This window comes from Monodelphis domestica, chromosome 4, assembly GCF_027887165.1.
Source record: "Monodelphis domestica isolate mMonDom1 chromosome 4, mMonDom1.pri, whole genome shotgun sequence".
Lineage (NCBI taxonomy): Eukaryota > Metazoa > Chordata > Mammalia > Didelphimorphia > Didelphidae > Monodelphis > Monodelphis domestica.
The window spans coordinates 309,503,649-309,522,994 of NC_077230.1; the positions used below are offsets into that span (position 1 = coordinate 309,503,649).

The 19,346-nt window shown below is 36.3% G+C and overlaps 1 protein-coding gene across 8 annotated transcripts in view; it reads right to left on the bottom strand.

Annotated features, from left to right (window-relative positions):
- The window catches only part of DCLK1 (doublecortin like kinase 1), a 415,491-nt gene that overhangs the window by 49,342 nt on the left and 346,803 nt on the right, over positions 1-19,346 (bottom strand). For 7 of the 8 annotated variants that reach the window (XM_007495323.3, XM_007495321.3, XM_007495322.3 and 4 more), the window contains 4 exons: positions 17,597-17,743; positions 8,079-8,212; positions 6,176-6,253; positions 5,713-5,809 (listed from right to left, as the gene is read on the bottom strand). In XM_007495323.3, coding sequence (XP_007495385.1) covers positions 5,713-5,809; positions 6,176-6,253; positions 8,079-8,212; positions 17,597-17,743 — 456 coding nt within the window. Of the gene's footprint in view, positions 1-4,106; positions 4,415-5,712; positions 5,810-6,175; positions 6,254-8,078; positions 8,213-17,596; positions 17,744-19,346 lie in introns of those variants that run through there. The other variant, XM_056794753.1, reaches the window with a different exon arrangement.

The following is a 19,346-nucleotide window of genomic DNA, read 5'->3' on the forward strand; positions in this document are numbered from 1 at the left end:
ATAAAAATCACATTTATTTATTTTTATTGTTTTGCTATCAAAGGAAAATCATCTTTCTTCTTGAAACTGGAGAATATGTTTCATTTAAAAAGGAAGGGTAAGGGGGCAGCTGGGTGGCTCAGTGGATTGAGAGCCAGGCCTAGAGATGGGAGGTCCTAGGTTCAAATCTGGCCTCAGACACTTCCCAGCTTTATGTCCCTGGGCAAGTCACTTAATCCCCATTGCCTAGCCCTTACCACTCTTTTGCCTTGGAGCCAATACACAGTATTAACTCCAAGATGGTAGGTAAGGGTTAAAAAAAATAAAATAAAAAGGAAGGGCAGAGAAAGAACATGATAATGGCTTATATATGGGAATTATTATGTATATATGCATAGATATTATATACACATAAATAAATGTGTTGATATGTATATGCATACATACAAATACACACACACATATAATATATATTTTGTGAAGTTAAAGATAGCTTAACTGGGAGGCACTTAGTTAAAAAGCCAATGTGATGTCTTTTGGAAGACTTGAAAGTCCTGAAGTGAGGATAACAAATCCAAGGATTAATGAAGGTCCTGGGACCTTAAAATCACAGATTAGGTCACATTGTTGTGCCAGCAGTAAGTTTGTTTTACTTGTGAATGCCTAGATAACAGAGTAAACTGAATTTGCTTTGAAAATGCCCCGCACAGGGTCACAGGCCATTAGTGTCGAGTCCTCTTTGGTGATGATTTCTCTTAGGAGACAATGCAATGTTAGCAGAATGAGCAGAAAATGTGGAGTCAGATCTGATTTTAAGACCTGTTCTGTCATTCACTATCTATCTGGGTCACTTAACTTCTCTAACCTCAGTTTCTTCATTTGGAAGATGGGAATAATAATAATAATGTAGAAGGTACAGGGCTACTGTGCAAATCAAATGAGGTGACACTTGGAGAACTTGGTATACTGTGAAGAAGCTATATAAGGGTCAGTTATACTACCATTATCAATCTCAACCAAGTCAAGAATATCCAGGATTTGTTCATTCATTTAGCAACCATCTAGGAAACATTTACTAAGTGGGAAGCACTCTGCGGGGAACCTTGAGAAATGCAAAAATATATAAGAACCTGCCCTTAAGGAGGGGTAAGTGAATCTGGGAGAGATAATCAAGCACAGGAGATAAAATAGACAGAAAATAACTAAAAATAAGGAAAGAAACAGTAAAGGCATTAGCAACAGTACAGAGAAGAAGTGCTATAGTTATTTAGAGGAATGAAATATTGCCTCCTCCTTGTTGGGAGTGATAAAGGAAGGGGATGTTGGAATAGAGTCTTGAAGGATAGGTTAGACTTTGCTAGGTAGAGGTAAAGGGAGGACATTCTGGGAAGAAGGAAGGACTATGATCAAAGGTACAAAGATAGAACTTTTAGTTCTTTATAACTTGACTCAAAAACATCTTTGGTGACTAACTATTTTTAACATAAAATACTAAATTCTCAGGTTGGCATTTAAAACTCTTCATATGATTCTCACCTACCCTTCCAGACTAATTTCATATTATTCTCCCTTCATGCACTCCCCAATTCAGTCAGACTGGCCTATTCACTGTTCTCTGGCTGTCTTCCTTGCATTTTTCTTCATCTTTGTCTCTGGAAATTCCTAACTTCCTTCAAACCACATAATTTAGGTGCCACTTTTGACCAACCCCCCCAACTATTTTATTAATGTCTCAAGTCATCAGTGTTCTCTAACTTCGGAAATTACTCTGTATTCCTTGTGAACATATTTTAAGAATATAAGGTCCTAGAGGCAAAGACTTTTTACTTTTGTCTTGATTGAAGACATGAAGACTCATCTTCCTGAATTCAAATCTGACCTTAGACACTTATTAGCTGTGGGACTCTGGACAAGTCACTTAACTTTGCTTCAGTTTCCTCATCTGTAAAATGAGCTGTAAAAGTTAATAACAAATCTTTTCAGTATCTTTGCCAAGAAGACACCAAATGGGGTCACATATTGTTGCACAGACTGAGAAATGATTGAACAGCATTATATGTCTTGTACCTTATAAATGCTTTGAAAAGATTTGTTGAAATGAATTGCTTACAAGAGTCCTCATTTTGGAGGGATGACAGTGAATGTAATTGACTAGAGAACATTGTGTTTGAGTCTTTTCTACTTAGAACAGAGAGTATTTGTAATTTTGAATGTTCCTTTTCCCCCCACAAATTTGGATGCTGTTTGGGTATGTGCCCAATGGAAAAAGTGTCACCCAGAACAGACCAGAGATCTTGAGCTTATGTAGTGAAAGTCAGAAATCAGGCAACTTTTGAGGTACTTCCCAGTTGGGTGGGAATGGAATATAGACTTCTGCTGACTGTGTACTTTGCAGTGTACAGATGTGACTAATGAGACCTTTTGTATATCTCATGCCAATTACATTTAGAGCCCATTTTTCACTCAGCTGTTAAAGCCATTGCTTTGGGGGTCTCTGAATTCCCTGGATCTATTTCTGCTTCAAAATAGCAGTGTTTCTGTTCCCTGTGAGAAATGTGATCTCCGAGAGCTTGATACCAGCCTGACTCATTGGATAGTCACTTCCTAATCATCCCCAGTATCATTCCTTGCTTGGGTTTTAGCATTTCTCCCTTTCAGCCCAAACCAAACACCTTCCTAGCAATTTATTTGAATCTTTCACATTCTTTACCCTTCTCTTGGGGGTGTAAGGATGGGCTATAATGAATACTGCCATGACCAGCTTCTCTAAGACTTTGATCTTGTATCAAGTTTTAATCTTGTAATTCTAGAAATTTATCCAGAAGGTTGAATGAATGAATGAATGATCATGCATTTACGAATTGCTTCCTATTTGCCAGACATTAAATTAGATGCTGGGAATACAAATATAAGAAGAAAGAAAGTCCTAGCTCTCAAGGAACTTGTATTCTAATAAAGGAAGAGAACACATGTAAGGGGTGTTATTGGACTGAAAAATTATAGGGTTGGCAAATAGAGTTATAGGGGAATTAATTGGTATGTCTTTCCCAGGAATATTAGTGTTGATTTGATGATGGTTCTCAGAACTAAGAACTGAAAACAGGGAGTATTAGACAGTAGAAAGTATACATAGGCAGTAGCATGGCATAAGAATGCCTGGAGAGTAGTCACATGGTGGATCAGGGTCAAGTTAATTACTGAAAATCCTCACTAGTCAGGAACCAGGACTGCTGGGTGGGAGCTAAAAATCCTGTTGGAGACAGGAGACATGGCATGAAGATACATAGAGTGTAGAAGGTAAGATCACACACTCTTTTAACATACAGACTGGTCAATGGCATAGCTTTGGCTTGACATTTCATATTAATGAAGCCTTCCTTCTATACCCCAGTTGAAAGTGGTCTCATCTTGATTGTCAGATTTCTCAGAAAGTAGTTTTCTATACTTCTCCTTTCTTCATATTTCTTTCTGTTTTGGACATGCCTTATGCTACCTATCAGCATATAAGATTCTGGGAAAAGAATTGTTCTTCAACATTGTATCCCCAGTCCCTTGCATAATGCTTAGTAAATGATGGTTGAAAAGTGAGCTGAATGAGTGTTGGCTCATCTTCCAGCACACTGGATTTCTTAATTGAGTTTGATGGTGTTGGCATCACTTGGCAATATGCCCCCAAGGCAGTCGAATTCATTGGTCACTTAATTGTGTTAAAGGGTTGAATGTGATGTTTTTCTTTTTTGATGGTGGTACAACAACTCATTCTCTGTCAGATGGATTATCGTTCTACTTCCCTATGCTGATCCTGCAAATCATCCTTGAGAGCTCTGGACGCTTACATCATCTATCCCATGGCATTTGACTTTAAAACCATGCCCTTATGGTGCGTCTCTTTGATTTCTCAATTGTCCCAACAAAATGGTGGGGAACCAAGTAATCCTTTTTTGCCAAATGTATCACTTATGCTTTAAACCAGAATTTCTAAATCCTAGAGGTAACACACCTCTGCTGAGTCATGACACAGAATCAAAGTTACATGTGAAGTCATTGCATCTAGCCCCCTATCTTTAGGCAAGCCCAACAGCTAAATTACCTCTGACAGATAAAAATTGATCCCATTTTCAAAAGACCTCCAAGGGAGGCATACAATAAAACTCCATATGGCAGTCCATTCCAAAGTTGACAAATTTAATTATAAGGAAATAATTTCTTATGCATAACTTCAAATCCTTTCACTGGAGATTAAACACATTTTTTATTGTTCAGTCTGTGAGTAATAATGCCACGTATACTTGAAGATGGTTCTTAAGTCATCCATGAACCTTATTTCTCTGGGATGAATAAGACCCATTTCTTTCATCTTAGTAGCTCTCTTCTGAATATTCTTCAAGTTCCACCATTCCCCTGAGTCCACATGCTGATCTGGGATGGGGTTGATCTTAAAATTAAAAAAAAAAAACTGAAACTCAATATGAGCGGCTAGACCAGAGCCAAATGGTGGAGCCAGGGGTATCCAATAATAAATTATACTCAGATTTGGAACTTTTCAAAATACAAAGGATATTTCATAAAGAAGGGGAACAAAAGCCAAAATAATTCTTTCTTAATAGCCCAAACAGATTTAAAAAATTTTGGAAACTAACTCAGTACTGGTGACAGTTGTACAAAGTAAAATCATGCAATGAAAAGTCTTCCTTTTTCTAAAACACTTTTTTTCTTACTGCAGGTATTTAACAGTAAAAATTGTTTTTCAAGTGGATCTCCTGATTTTATTGGATGAAATGATATTCTCTTTCCCTTCTCTTTATCTAGTCAAGTCCAATTTGTCCTTCAAGGCCCAATTTAAGTCCTATTTCTTTCATGAAGCTTTTCTGAACTGCTCTAACTAAATGAGGATTTCTTCCTTCTCTAATCCTTCATGGCTGGCACTATGAAGCATGCCAATATCTCTAGTACATTTTGACATTTGATTATAGACAGTATTGTGTTCTTTAATTCTCTTAAGTATGCACATCTAGGTTTTCCAACAAGATCATAAAGGTCTTAAAGAAAGGCATCTTATCATATACCTCTTCTAACCCTTGCTGATTTGGGCACATTTCTCTAGGTGATTAATAAACACTTGTTGAATGACAAGGACATTTTATGTAATATAAATCTACACAAAGAAGGGTTTTTAAATCTATATGAACTGGGAAAAATGAAGTGATAAAAATATGTATTATACATATAATAATATAGCTGAATGGATAGTGTTATGAGTTAGTGAGTATATGTCTTGGACAAGTACTAAAATTGTACAGTGGGTATGTCTATTACAAAGATCCTATTGATCCCTGTCTGCTTGCTGATGCCAACACCCATTTATGTAATCATAGTATTCTTCTAGTGATGCTAAATGACTTTGAATTATCAAACACTATGATACAGAAAGAATCAAAACTTCAGGTGAACTAAAATACAATGGAGTGATACAATGGATGCAAATGGGTCTGAACCAAGATCTACTGGCTGCTTATCAGTAGATTCAGATTGAATTCAGAATTGGCAGCATCAAGATTTTAAAGAACTTCAGAAGCTAAGGATACTAACTGTAAAAATCTCTGACAATCTATCCCAGTGTAATGTGCCAGAAAGTGATACTTGTACATTATCAATAGACTCTTTGCCATGGGTAACTAGCACACATTCCCAGTGTTAACATATATAAAGAATTCAAAATCCTCCAAACTCTACCTTGGCAGAATCAGATACATTGTCCCAGTATGGAGAAGGAAAGTCCACTTGACCCATCAGGATCTGATCAAAAAGCACTTCCTGATCATCACCACTTCTGTTTACAGGGAGAAAAGAAAAGCAAATTCAGGGTATATCTGTAGACTCTATATAATCATGAACTGGAGCACTCCCTCCCCCAATAAACTTTGTAACATGAATGTTTTTAAGCAATTCAAAATGTCAAAGAGGATTTGTTTTGGTAAATTTAAGAGTGAACAAATTTTAAAAATAGCACAGAGATTTATGAACATTATACAAATTAGCATGCACAATATGGAAAAAATAATAGGCATTACAAATAAAGATCTCCCCTTTCCCCTGCAGCAGACTTCTTTGTATTCAGTGCAAGAAAGACATATGGATCATTCTGAGAATAGAGAAATACATTGTTAGGAGCTGAATAGAATATTGTGGTCCATACCCACGGAATGGAGGGAAACCACACAGCAGGATATAAGTAATCACACCAGCTGCCCAGATGTCCACCTTGAGGCCATACCTAAAAATGTAAGTGATATTATGATTTAGAGAAATCAAGCTTGGCTAAATTTTAGCACATATTACAATACATTAACATCTCTACCCTTTCTCTCCATCCTCCCATTAAAAAATAATTAACACTAGATAGACTGAGACTGGAGAAAAAAGATTTTCCATCCAAAGCACATGAATGAAAATCAGAGGAAGTGTACCCATGTTTACAGGCAGACATGTATAAGTGTTGAACTAAAATATAATAAAACTTGGACTCTGAGCCAGAAAGGAAAATGTGATTGTTCCAATCTTGTGGTACATGAGATAGTTGCTATGGTCACAGTCAGGGAAAGAGTCTATTCTCTTGCTTATTTATGTCATTTTTCTGAGAGTTCTTGTTTGCTATCCCATCTGTCAACTTGTACCTCTCTCCCTTTTCCCCCACCAGCTATCATAATAGCTGGCATATGTTATCCAATTTAATCTCACTATAACCATATCAACTAAGTAATGTAGGCATTATCATCACTTTATGGAAGCTAAGAAATTTAAATTTCTTTCTTCTAATTATTCATATCTAGTGGCAGAAATGAAGTTTTAATCTAGGTCTCTCAGGACTACAATTTAGCATTTTTCTCTTATTTTTATATTTTCCTTCCCTGTTGACTGCTTTTCTCTCTGGCCTACTTGGTGATTGCCTTCCCCCAAAAAAGGGTAGGAGAAAAAATTTACCTCTAGGCTGTCCAGAGATTACTAGGTTGGGGGTAGGGGAGGGTTTAAAGGGGGTATTAGGGTAGGAAGGAAATAAGAGAGAGGAAAAGGAGGGAAATGGACTAGCCAGAAACTATTATTTCAATAAGCACAGAAAAAGTATAAAAATTTTTCTATTGCTTGTGGTAGTAGATGCTCAGTATCAAGAACTTTCTGGATTAGGCCTATTTGGAAAGAGTGAGGATGGGGGAGGATATTTATGGGGAAGGGAGAGAAAAAAGAGGGGGAGAAGAAGCAGAAGAGTGGAAGGAGAAGGAGAATGAATGGAAGGAGGAGGGAAAGGAAGGAGAGAGAAGAGGAAGGAGAAAAAGAAGACAGAAACAGAGGAGAGAGAAGAAAAGGAAAAAAGGAGAGGATAAGGAGAGGGGAAAGAAGAGAGAAGAGAAAGGGAAGGAAAGAAAGAGAAGAGATAAAAAGGGAAAGAGAGGAGAGAAAGGAAAGGAGAGAGAGAGAGAGAGAGAGAGAGAGAGAGAGAGAGAGAGAGAGAGAGAGAGAGAGAGAGAGAGAGAGAGAGAAGAGAGGGAAGGATAGGAGGAGGGGGGAGGAGAGAAAGAAGGGAATTATGGTACTCCTTCTAGGGCTTGAAAGAATTTTAGCTAGTAGTTTCTGCATAGAGAAATCTGCAAATTTCCTCTAGGTCACTACCACTGGTGAGTGTTTACATGCTACATTAAATCAATATATCCTAAAGAAGGCCAAAATGGGATTGTGATTGGAGATTAAGGGCAACAGAGAAAGTAACCACAGGAAACTGTAATCGCCATCCAGAGCAAATTTTGTTTCTTTTATCTCCTAGAGGGAGTTAATTACTATCACGGTATGTCTCACTGTTAGTCTGAAGACTTTCTCCTCTGGGGTTAATCACTGCTGTGCTAACCCTTAACAGAGGGCAAATGAGAGACTTAAACAAGACTGCAGTAATTGGTGATTTGATTTGAACAACACACGGAAAAGGCGTTCACTGCAAAGATCACAAAAGTGAGATGAGAGAGGCTAGATAACTCTGCCAGACCTACAAATAGCAGCACCAATCTTTCATCACTTACTACTATTAAAAACAAAAATGGTAAAGAAGTTACCCAGTTTCTGCAATGATTTCAGGAGCCACATATGTAGGGGTACCACAGACAGTGTACAGGGGGCCATCTACAATGGTCGCCAAGCCAAAATCTCCAAGCTTTAGAGATTTGCTGCCATCTTGGTGTTCATAAACCTAAAATAAATATAAAAATCACAAGCTAATGAAAAACATAAAAGGATCACGAAGGTTTTTACTGAAGAAATGAAGGGGAATGGAATTTAAATCCTCTAAAATGTCTCTTCTGATTTATGTTAAGAGCTATTGATTCCTGTCCTTAATAAAAAGGATTTTAAAAATTCAGTTCTTTAATAAGCAAAGGAAATAATTTTTCAAATCATCTCATTACATAAACACATATTCATTAAAATGATCTGTCTAATATTAAGTGCTAGATACCACCAAATTTTGACAGTTTCTATTCGGTATTTTCTTTAATTTTTGTTCTAATCTGTGAAGAAATTGTTTGCACTTCAACTGAAGCGATTTGAAACTATTACCAGGAAGATTATTATTAGCACATTAGGTTTTGGGGATTTTTCTGAGAGCATGCTATTGACAAGAGGGAAAAATTTACAAGTACTTTTATTCACTCTTTTTGATGAAAAACCCTATATATTTCATATTCCTTTAATGCCAATCTATAATGACCAGAAATGATTATACAAATCATCCCCCCAAATTCTGTCTTCAAAGGAGTGATACAAAGACACTCAGGAGTCTTTGCCTCAGCTCCCCATCAGAAACAATTACGAAGGAGAAAAAGAAAATCATAGAAAAAACTAAGATATCCTCAAGAGATTTTTTAAAAGAAAATAAAAGCTGTTTTCCTCATCACATCAGAAAGAATTCTTCAAGGAAGTTATTTCCTACATGTTCTTCTGTTATCACTCTATGATCATCTGTTATTTGCCTCAGCAATCAAAGCTGTTGCATGGCAAGCCACTTCACTGCACATCAGGAGAGCAGCTACTATACATATACTATGTCTGCCTTCCTTGGAAAGAAATAGATTAACTCCTCATTTTGTTGCAGTGTAAAGTGCAGATGTCTTTAGCTAGCTACATTGTTTCATCAGCAAAGATTATCTGGATCCAGCTGCTTAGGTGGTAATAGTATTTGGAGCCTCCTCTTTTAGGGAGAGGGAGTCTGAGAATGAGGGAAAGTTCTCACTCCAATTCCAGACACATAATTGGGATGAAGGTCTTCTATGGTAATTTCCATCATGCATGTGGAGTTGTTTTTCTAGAAAGCAATTGTTTATCTACTCAGAGACATAATGGGTCTTGCACCTGAAGCACGTTAGATTGCCCATAGAAGTTAAAAGATTGTAATTATCTGCTGCTCCCAGAAATTGAATCACAGGACCACAAAAACTCACAATTGGCAGGAATCTTATAGGTCTTCTAGGCTTTAACTATACCTAAACACAATTTCTTCGATAACATCCCCAACAAATATGCGTCTTGTCTCATCCTTAAGAACTGCAGTGAGGGGGCACTTGTTAACTCTTGACGTAGTCTATTCCTCTTCTGGATGATACTAATGTTAAAAACTTTTAAACATCAAATTGAAGTTTACCTCTCAGTGATTACCAAGAATTGCTCCTAATTCTGGTATTTTGGACCAAGTAGAACAAGTAATTCTTCTTCCAAATGACAGACCTTGAAGAGAGCTTGGATACCCTCTCTATTTCTCTCATGTCTCCTCTAACAAGTCTTCTCTACTTCAGAGAAGACCTTTCAAATGATCCTTTCATTGTATAGGCTATGGTTCCCTCATCACCTTCCTCCGGATTCATTCTGCTTTGTCAATTTCCTTCTTAAAATATACTGCCCAGATCTAAACGCAATCTATTATAGAAGTGTTCTAACACAGGCTGAATTCACTGAAATGATCACCTCCATCCTGGACAGTTTGATGCTTTTAATTCAACAACTTAAGATTTCATCTTTTTTGGGCTGTTTTATCACTCAAGAGTTGGCTTATTCTGAGCTAACAGTTTCACGGATTACAGATTTAGAGTTAGAATCTTTAGATATCATCTAGAACAATGTTGATATTTTTCACAGAAAGAGACAAATTAATTTGTTCCATTTTGTTCAGTCTGAAAGCCATGTCCGTTGACTCCAAATCCAATGTCCTATCCATCCCATAACACATTTCTTCTCCTAGGTATATTTTTAAAAATGAAAAACATCATGCTTCCTATTCCTATGAAGCTGTTTTTTTTCATCCAAGGATAAAACTTTAAATTCAGTTGGGGCTTATCTTCAAAGATATAACTCATTATCCAAGCTTGTCAATATCCCTTTGGATATTAATTCTTTCAGTGTTAGCTACTTCAATTTTTGCTTCATCTGAAAATTTGTGATAACGTGCCATCTATGCCTTACCTTAAGACACCGAACAAAAATTAAAGTAGCAAAACCCCTAAAGATAGACCTGTGGCATTCTGAAGTGGATATCAACCCAAGCTGATCCTGTTTAATTACTCTACATGCTGAGAAATTATCCATCTTGCTTCATGGAAGCTGTCTAGCATTGGCCAAGCACAGTTGATAGTGTCAGAGGCTTCAACACATCAATACCAGATGATTTCACTTCCCAGATTGTTCCCTAGTACCTTGCCATTGTGCTCTGAATTCTGAAGGTGCTTATTATTACTACTACTAATAAATTCAAGTCAATGGAAAAAGTGTCTTAGGCAAAGAGTGTCTCTTTTTCATTTACACAATTGCTATTTTTCTGTGAGCTTAATATGCAAGATACTCGAGTGCCAACCCTTCAATTCACCCAGAAAAATATTTAAATGCATTCTTAGAACTGAGTAGCCTTTGAATTTAAATGGATGCTCCTTTTTAGTCATAGCATCTAGAAATAGAAAATTCTTCACAGGTCACCTAGTCTATTCTTCTGGCGTCTATAATTCAATTATTTTGTTACCTTTCTATGAAGCAAAGCAATTCAGCCCTTAGTCCTCTTCCACTGTCACCCATATACTGATGGCATGTGCTTTGTCCAATTAGGTAGACTTAGCTCATCATTTTTGCTATGTCTCCTCTTCTTCAGAATTTCCATGGCTCTTCTCCTAATACAGTGTTTGCTTTAACTATAGATGCCTTTCCCCACATTCTACAATAATCTAAGAACAAAAGCAGCCACCCACGGAGCGAGTCATAAATCACATTCCAGGTCTAACTGAGGATCATGTCATTCCTTTGTACTTACCAAAGGTATTTTTGTTACATCTCTCTTTTGGAACAAAATGCAGGTCATAAAGGCCATTGTATGAAAGTGCACGTGTGCCAAACTCAATGTGAGAAGGGATGGTTGCATGTGTGATAGACATGTGATGTGAGGTGTAGTCTGTGTGGTGTGTGTGAGGGGGAGGGAGAAATGAGAGCAAGAGAATGGAGGTAAAGAAGTGAAAGAGAGGCAAAGAGAGAAACAGAGAAAGAAGAGGGGAACGGATAAAGGAAGAGAGAGAAAGGAAGAGGGAAAGAGAAAGTAGCAAGAGTCGATGAGTAGGTGCATATGGGGCTGTCAGATATATACTGTAAAGGGACTCTGTAGTATATATTAGTGACAGACATAGGGTGGGAGAAATCTGGTAAAGTAAGTCAGAGTATGAGAAGACAGGGTATATGTATGCCTGATAAATAGTGGTATGAGACTAAGTCACAGAATCATAAAATTTCATAAAATTGGAAGGGGCCCCGGTGACCATCTAGGCAAACCCATACCAAAAAATAAACAAATAAAAAAATCCGGAAACCCCAAACTCCCTCTGAAACATACTAGAAAAAGCAGTAGCCCAGACTGAGGTTCTTATGTGGGAAAAATGAGATATGTGTCAGAGAATGAGTGTGAAGGGAATCCATGAGGTATGTGTATATGAGATACTGGGTACAAGGACAGAAAATTAAGTGTGTGACAGGTTAGGGCCATGGTGTGAGATATGAGTGGGAAGGCAATGAGGTAACATTGGAGGGACATTTGAGTATAGTGTGATGGGAAATGATGATGTTTATGTGGGGTCAGAGTGAAAAGGACTAGGCTGCCATTTATATGAGGACTATCTCTCTTGCACCCAGAGAAAGAGAGAGGAAGTGAGTCCATTAAATTCAGTCCTGGGACCTGTGTAGTATCTGACCAATGTTGGGTTTGGTCCTTGAGTGGTCTTTCTGCCCAGGACTCATTCCTTCTATTTTTATATAACATAAAAATTGTCTAATGGAACCCCTTTTATATCACCCAGACCAGTAAGGTCTTGCAGAAGACAGTTTGACAAATGCTATATTGAAATATGCCAATAATTTAACACAAGCTAACATGGATACTAAATATTTAACACAGCTCTGTGATATAGTCCAAAACTTCAAAAAATATTAACAAGTATAAAAATATTACTTTAAAACAAATAAAAGCTTGACTGACTTGAAGAAATGATTGTTTCTAATCTATCTCAAGAAACAATTTAAATTACAACAGTTATAAAATTCCAGTGTCTTTTTTGGATCCCTCTTTCACCTCTTTTAACAATAGTATTTTAAAGACGTTTCCATGCTTAAAGGCTGCATCAAAACTTTTCTCCTCCTATGGGTTATGTTATAAAATTGTAAAGAAAATTAACATGAACAGGTCATGGTATTGCTTAAGAGAGAAAATAACAACTCAGAGACCAAAGCTTAGAACATAATTGAAAACATTTCTATTCATAAACAAACAAGATGTGTTTCAAAAACTTGTTATGAGTTAATCAACTGTCTAGAGTTTCAGGTTTAGGACTGTAGTTTTAAAATTCTTTGTCATTTACTTGATGATATATGATTTATGAAACTGTGAAACTGGGTTTTTTCTTCTATAGGATATAGAAGAATTAAGAGGAATGTATACCGTAGTCCAGTGAGAAATTTGCTAAGGGAGAATTCTAATGAACTTACAAATGAGTCTTCTCATAAGAGAGGGCAACAATCACAGATGGAGGCACACTTCTCTGTTGCTGCACCAATAAAAGATGGGCATGGGTAACATGATTTAAAAATCTAATTAAAACTTTGTTAAAACCACAGATTGTTGAATACATCTGTTTCACCAAAAAAAAATTAATTCCAAGAAAGTATTTTCCCAAATGGCAGCTATAAATCTACTTTAAAGATCTCTAACTTTTAATTAAAAACTTAGTTCAAAGCATCTAACAAGTGCATGTTTACAATGCCAAGTCCTAGGATATCTACTACTGACCGAAGCCACTTGACTTTGTTCCTCAATGCCTCTGTTTAGTAACCATACTTTAGAGCTTAGTGACTTAGTAAGCATACTTCAGAGTTGATAACTGCAAGCAGCAAGTGTAGACTACTCAGATAACTTGATTTGAGTTGCTTCAGTGATATGGTCCCCTTGTAAAATAAGAAAATAAGTTTGCTTTCATTCTAACTACATTTTAAGTAAAGCCCATGACCACCACAACCCACATTTGAGGTGGTGGGACATTAATTGTTCGTCAAGGAGTAATCACACCGTGAGAGATAATTTAATGTTCGTCTTAGGCACAATAAATACTGTAGATGCTGCCCTACATTTAAATGCTGAAGGGCTATTAAAGAGACGGGGATTAGTGCAAATTACCCACTATGTAGTGCTTTCACTGTTTTAACGAAGCAATAAAACTGTGTAATTGTACAGCACTAATTGAATGCAGCTACACATAATTGTGGGCTGCCATATGTATCCTATTACTATAAAGACTGTCAGTATTTTGTAAGCTGCTCTTGTGATCATTGCAGATGGCTACAGTCAGAGAAGTTGTTCTCTAGGGTTTATTATATGGCTATAAAGACATCCCATGATTTGACAGAATAAACGTGTTAAATAGCAGCAATTATGAAAAAAGGGCCCAATTAAAACATGAAGGCATGTCCTACCGAGAATAGACACAGTGAAAGGTTAGGTATGCAGACTTTTGGCACACTGGTATTTTACATTAGGAGTCTGAAAAGGGACGATTTTTTGCTTTTTGTTTCTTTGGGTTTAGGCACTTAACAATAACTTCCTCAACAAAAGATGTTTGTGTATAGACCTGATTTGTCTTAGATGGGAAAGCCAGACCATTTGGAAAAGATGTTTTTAAAAAATGTCTTTAATATAAAGTAATAAAAGGCAGCAGGTGATCATAAAACCACACGAAACCCCATAGATGACCCTAAACTCTGAGGATAAATGTGCAATGTTCTTGTGATCCTGTGTTAGGGGACTAAATGCTGACTACTATAGCAGATGTATCCAACCAAACATAGTCCTCATCATTGCTGTGCTCAGACTATGGGACTATAGTATGTATAACCCTGTTTAGATTTTGGCCAAAGGATCACTGGTATCCTGGGAATTATTTAACCAGTAAAGGGGCTAAAAAGAAATTCAAAATGATTACATGAAACCTGGGTTAAACTAAAGAGGACATTTATTCATATCATTTTGCATTTGTGAAGTTGACATAATTATAATTCAGTATTTAAAGTTTGACTCTTATTTTAAAGAAACTAATTCAACTAGTTCAGGAAATCATGATATTAGATCATAGGGTTTCATTTTCAGATAACTGGATTCATTTTTTAAAAATTTCAGCTTCCAAGAAGTAAAATAGAACTTCATCAGTAAATTGCTGTTTTTCTCATTCTCTTTAAGTCATTAAAACTATTATTAACTTTTTAGTCTTAAGAAATTAATTACCCCTTTGTTTGAACCTCCACAACAATCTTTTGCAGTAGGTGCTACAGGTATATCATCTCTATTTTACATATGAGGAAACTGAGATTGATGGAAGTTAAGTGAATCATAAATGTTGGAGGGGAGGCAAAATTGGGACATTAATGCATTGTTGGTGGAATTGTGACTTGCTCCAACCATTCTGGATGGCAATTTGGAGCTAAGCCCAAAGGGCTTTAAAAGACCATCTGCCCTTTGATCCAGCCATACCACTGCTGGGTTTATAACCCAAAGAGATCATAAGGAAAAAGACTTGTACAAAAATATTTATAACCACACTCTTTGTGGTGGCAAAAAATTAGAAAATGAGTGGATGCCCTTCGATTGGGGAATGGCTGAACAAATTGTAATATATGTTGGTGATGGGATACTATTGTGCTCAAAGGAATAATGAATTGGAGGAATTCCATGGGAACTAGAAAGACCTCCAGGAATTGATGCAGAATGAAAGGAGCAGAACCAGGAGAACCTTATTTTATTTATTTATTTTTAATGGAAAAAATTTATTTAATTAATAAATTTAGAATATTTTTCCATGGTTACATGATTTAAGTTCTTTCCTCCCCTCCCCTTCCCCCACAGTGCAATTCTACTGGGTTTTACATGTGTCATTGATCAAGACCTATTTCCATATTATTAATATTTGCATTAGGGCGATCTCTTAGTGTATATCCTTAATCATATTCTCATCAACCCTTGTGATCAAACAATTGTTTTTCTTCTGTGTTTCTACTCCCACAGTTCTTCCTCTGGAAGTGGATAGCATTCTTTCTCAGTCTGATACACTGTGGCACAATTGAATGTAATGGACTTTTCTACTAGCTGCAGTGCAATGACCCCGGAAAATTCTGAGGGACTTATGAGAAAGAAAACTATTGACATCCAGAGAAAGAACTGTGGGAGTAGAAACACAGAAGAAAATCAACTGCTTATCACATGAGTCAATGGGGATATGATTGAGGATGTAAACTCTGAATAACGACTCTAATGTAAATATTAATAATATGGAAATAGGTCTTGATCAATGACAGATGTAAAACCTAGTGGAATTGCTCATTGGCTATGGGAGGGGGTATGAGGAGGGGAGGGAAAGAATATGGAAACCACAGAAAAATATTCTAAATTAATTAATTAAATAAAAAATTTCAAATCATAAAAAAAGAATTTAAACCTTGGCATTTTTAGTTGATAGCCCATCTTTCTTGATAATTGGAGATGGAAATATAAGAACTATCTAGTCTAATTTTCTGCTAAGAATCTCTACAAAAACATGTATGGTAGATTATTATCCAGCTACCACCTGAACATTTCAAGGGAGGAAGAGATCACTACTTTGGGAGAAGCCTTTTTTATTTTTAGCTAAGTCTTATTAGAAAGTTAATTCTTATGCTGAAATCTGCCTCCTTTTAACTTTTACCCATTTAATTTCTATGGAATAACACACAAAGCAGAATGTGCAGTGGAAAGGACAATAGAGTTAAGATGGACTTTTCAAGAAGAATCTGCAATTTTCTTTTCTTGTCCCTGGAGGGTACACTTATAGACCAATAAACTACAAATTTATGATTATGGACAACAAAGGAAGTCATTTAAAGAGATGACAAATGGTTCAATTTGGAGCCTTCAGGAAAAAAGATCCCTATTTATGTATTGATTGCTGACCAAGCATTTTTCTTTTTAGAGAGAAAAATACTTTATGTTTCTATGAGTGACTCTTGTATAATTCAAGAAAACATAATGCTATTCTTTACAATTAACTTGAATAGTCATAGAATAGGTCTTTGTGTTATGGAGTTCATTTTCCTATTTAATCAAATCTGTATCTCCCTGTTTTAGGATGATGGATTCATAGCTCTAGAGCTGGGAAGGACCTTAGAGATCATTGAGTCCAACCCCCTCAACTTACAGGCAAGGAAATTGAGGCTGAGAGAGGTTTAGGTGACTTGCTGATGATCACATACTAGTAAGTTGGGATCTGAACCCTTGTCTTCCTAGTGACCCCTTCCATTTGACACTCCTTTCTGTTCCACATTCTATTATCTATACTATATGTCTCTCCAGGAGTAGGTGGAGAGATTCAAAGGTTCTCTGAAGTTAACACAAATAATATTGGAATGCTGAGATTAATTTAGGGAAGGAAAAGGAAAAGTCAAAAGCAGGGAATATGAGTAGGAAATGAAAGGGTCACATTAATCTTCTAGCAACTTTAATAAAGAAATAATTTTGAAAATATTTAACTGAACTTGAAAAATTCCTGATGGTTCTAATGCTAGCCTTCTCTAAGACCTTTTCTTCCTCTTAATGCTGAGACATCTAGTGTTACCAGATTTATGATTTCAAGGATTTGTTGGGTTTGAATGGTGGCATGTTAATTGTCATCCATTTGTCTCAAAATATACAATAAAGGAATAATTGTCAAAAGTAGGGCCTGTAAGTAAGAAATCTACAAAGACCACAGAATAGACTCTCAATAGTTGCTCCAACACATTAAAGTAGTCACTGCTTCAATGGCCCTGATTTTTTCAAGTATGTCAGTCTTTTCGTGGGATTAGCAACATTATCTCTTCCCAGTCCCTGAGGGACCATTGATGACAGTCTCATTGCTCGTAGCTTTTGCCGTACTCAGCTTGAAGAAATGGTTTCAAGTTGTATTTTTAGGGTTAAAAGGAAGGAATAGTTCAGAAAGGTTAACATGTGATCATATCAAGGAACTCCCAAACTGATGAGATTAGAAATTTTATTTCTTCTTACCAACAGATTCTCCGGTTTAATGTCTCTGTGAACAATGTTCAAACTATGCAGGTATTTGATGGCGCTAGCCAAATTGTAGAGCATCCCACTGGCATCTCTCTCTGTGTATTTGTTCGTGGAGGTAATAGCATCGAAAAGGTCGCCTCCCTGAGAACAAAACAGTAGAAATGCAGAACATTAGCAGATGGTCTATTGGGGCCACCTACAGAGCAAGCCGACAAATTACAGGGAAAGTGAAAGATGGAGTCAGAGACTGGGATTAAAAAAAAAAAAACAAAAACCTTACCTTCTGTCTGAGAATTAATACTGAGTGTTAGTTCCAAGGTAGAGGAGTAGTAAGGGCTAGACAATCAGGATTTGGTGACTTGCCCAGGGTCTTACAACTAAAAAGTGTCTGAGACTAGATTTGAACCTTGGACCCACCATCTCCATGCTTGAGGTTCTATCCTCTATGCTACATAGCTGCCTCGATTTGGTAATTTAAAAATTTCCCTTATACTTGCCTCTTAGAATAGCTTCTCTTCCTAAAGTAAAAAGCCAGCTCAAAGTAGAAAGGGGGAAGAAAAATATGCTATACCATTTTCAATTGCCTACTAATTAATAAATATGGGTCATCAAAGCTAAATCTTAGTGATTGTATGCTTTGTGCCATTGATATACCCTGGGCAGAATTATTATATCATGCATAAACTTTCCTCTCAATATAATCAAAAGACATATTTACAACCTTCAAAACAAGAAACAAGAATTATGGGAAAAGAATATACGTTTCCTGTAGCCTTCTGAAATGAAAAGACCAATTAAGCTTATTGAAAATAGCCCTATTAGAACACAGGGAAACATTTGATTTTTTCAATTTCAGAGATTTCTTTGTGAGGAAAAAAAATTAAAAAAATCCATGAAAATATGTTTTAAAAAAAAAAGAAAAATGAAGGGAGGAAGGGATTGAAAGAAGAAGGGAAAGAATGAAGAGAGGAGGAAAGGAATAAAAGAATGAGAGAAGGAAGAGGAAATGAAGGCAGAAAGGAGGGAGAGAATGAATAAAAGAAGGAATGGAATGAATGAAGGAGACAATGACTTAGGAGATGAAGAAGGATAATGAAGAAAATGAGGAGAGAATAAAACAAGGAAGGAAGAAGGGAGGGAATAAATGAAAAAGGAAAGGAGGGACTGAAGCAAAAAAAAGAGCGAAGGAAAGCAAGAATAAAATGTTTAAACATAAGTTTTTCAGAACTCCTTAGTTATTCGAGTATATTTTAAAATTATAATTATTCTTTTTTAATTTGACAGGAGAACTTTTAGAGATGATTCATCACATAGATAAAGTAGAATAGTTTTAAGCTCCAATTTCAACCTTTTAATCCAACAATTTGAACTTGATGTACTAATAGTATTTGATCATAGTTCTAAACTATTCTGGAAAATAATAGAGCAAATTATTGAGTATAATGATCAGTTCTATAATCCAATTTGCTATCTGGCTGTAAAAAAGGAGTATTAGGTGAATAGTATTTGGACTAACAATGAAGATGTTTTGAAGGAGTAGTTAACAAAATTTAGTGACTTCTCTGATGTGGAGAATGAGGCCTAGGAGAATGATAGTAATAATGATAGAAATGAGGGGTTTGAAAAGTAGAAGTAGAACTAGTATAGGTTTAAAAATGAGTTCAATTTTAGATGTGTTGAATTTGAAATAACAGTGGGACAATCAAAGGTAGATGTACTATTAGTCATTAAAGATATGGCCATA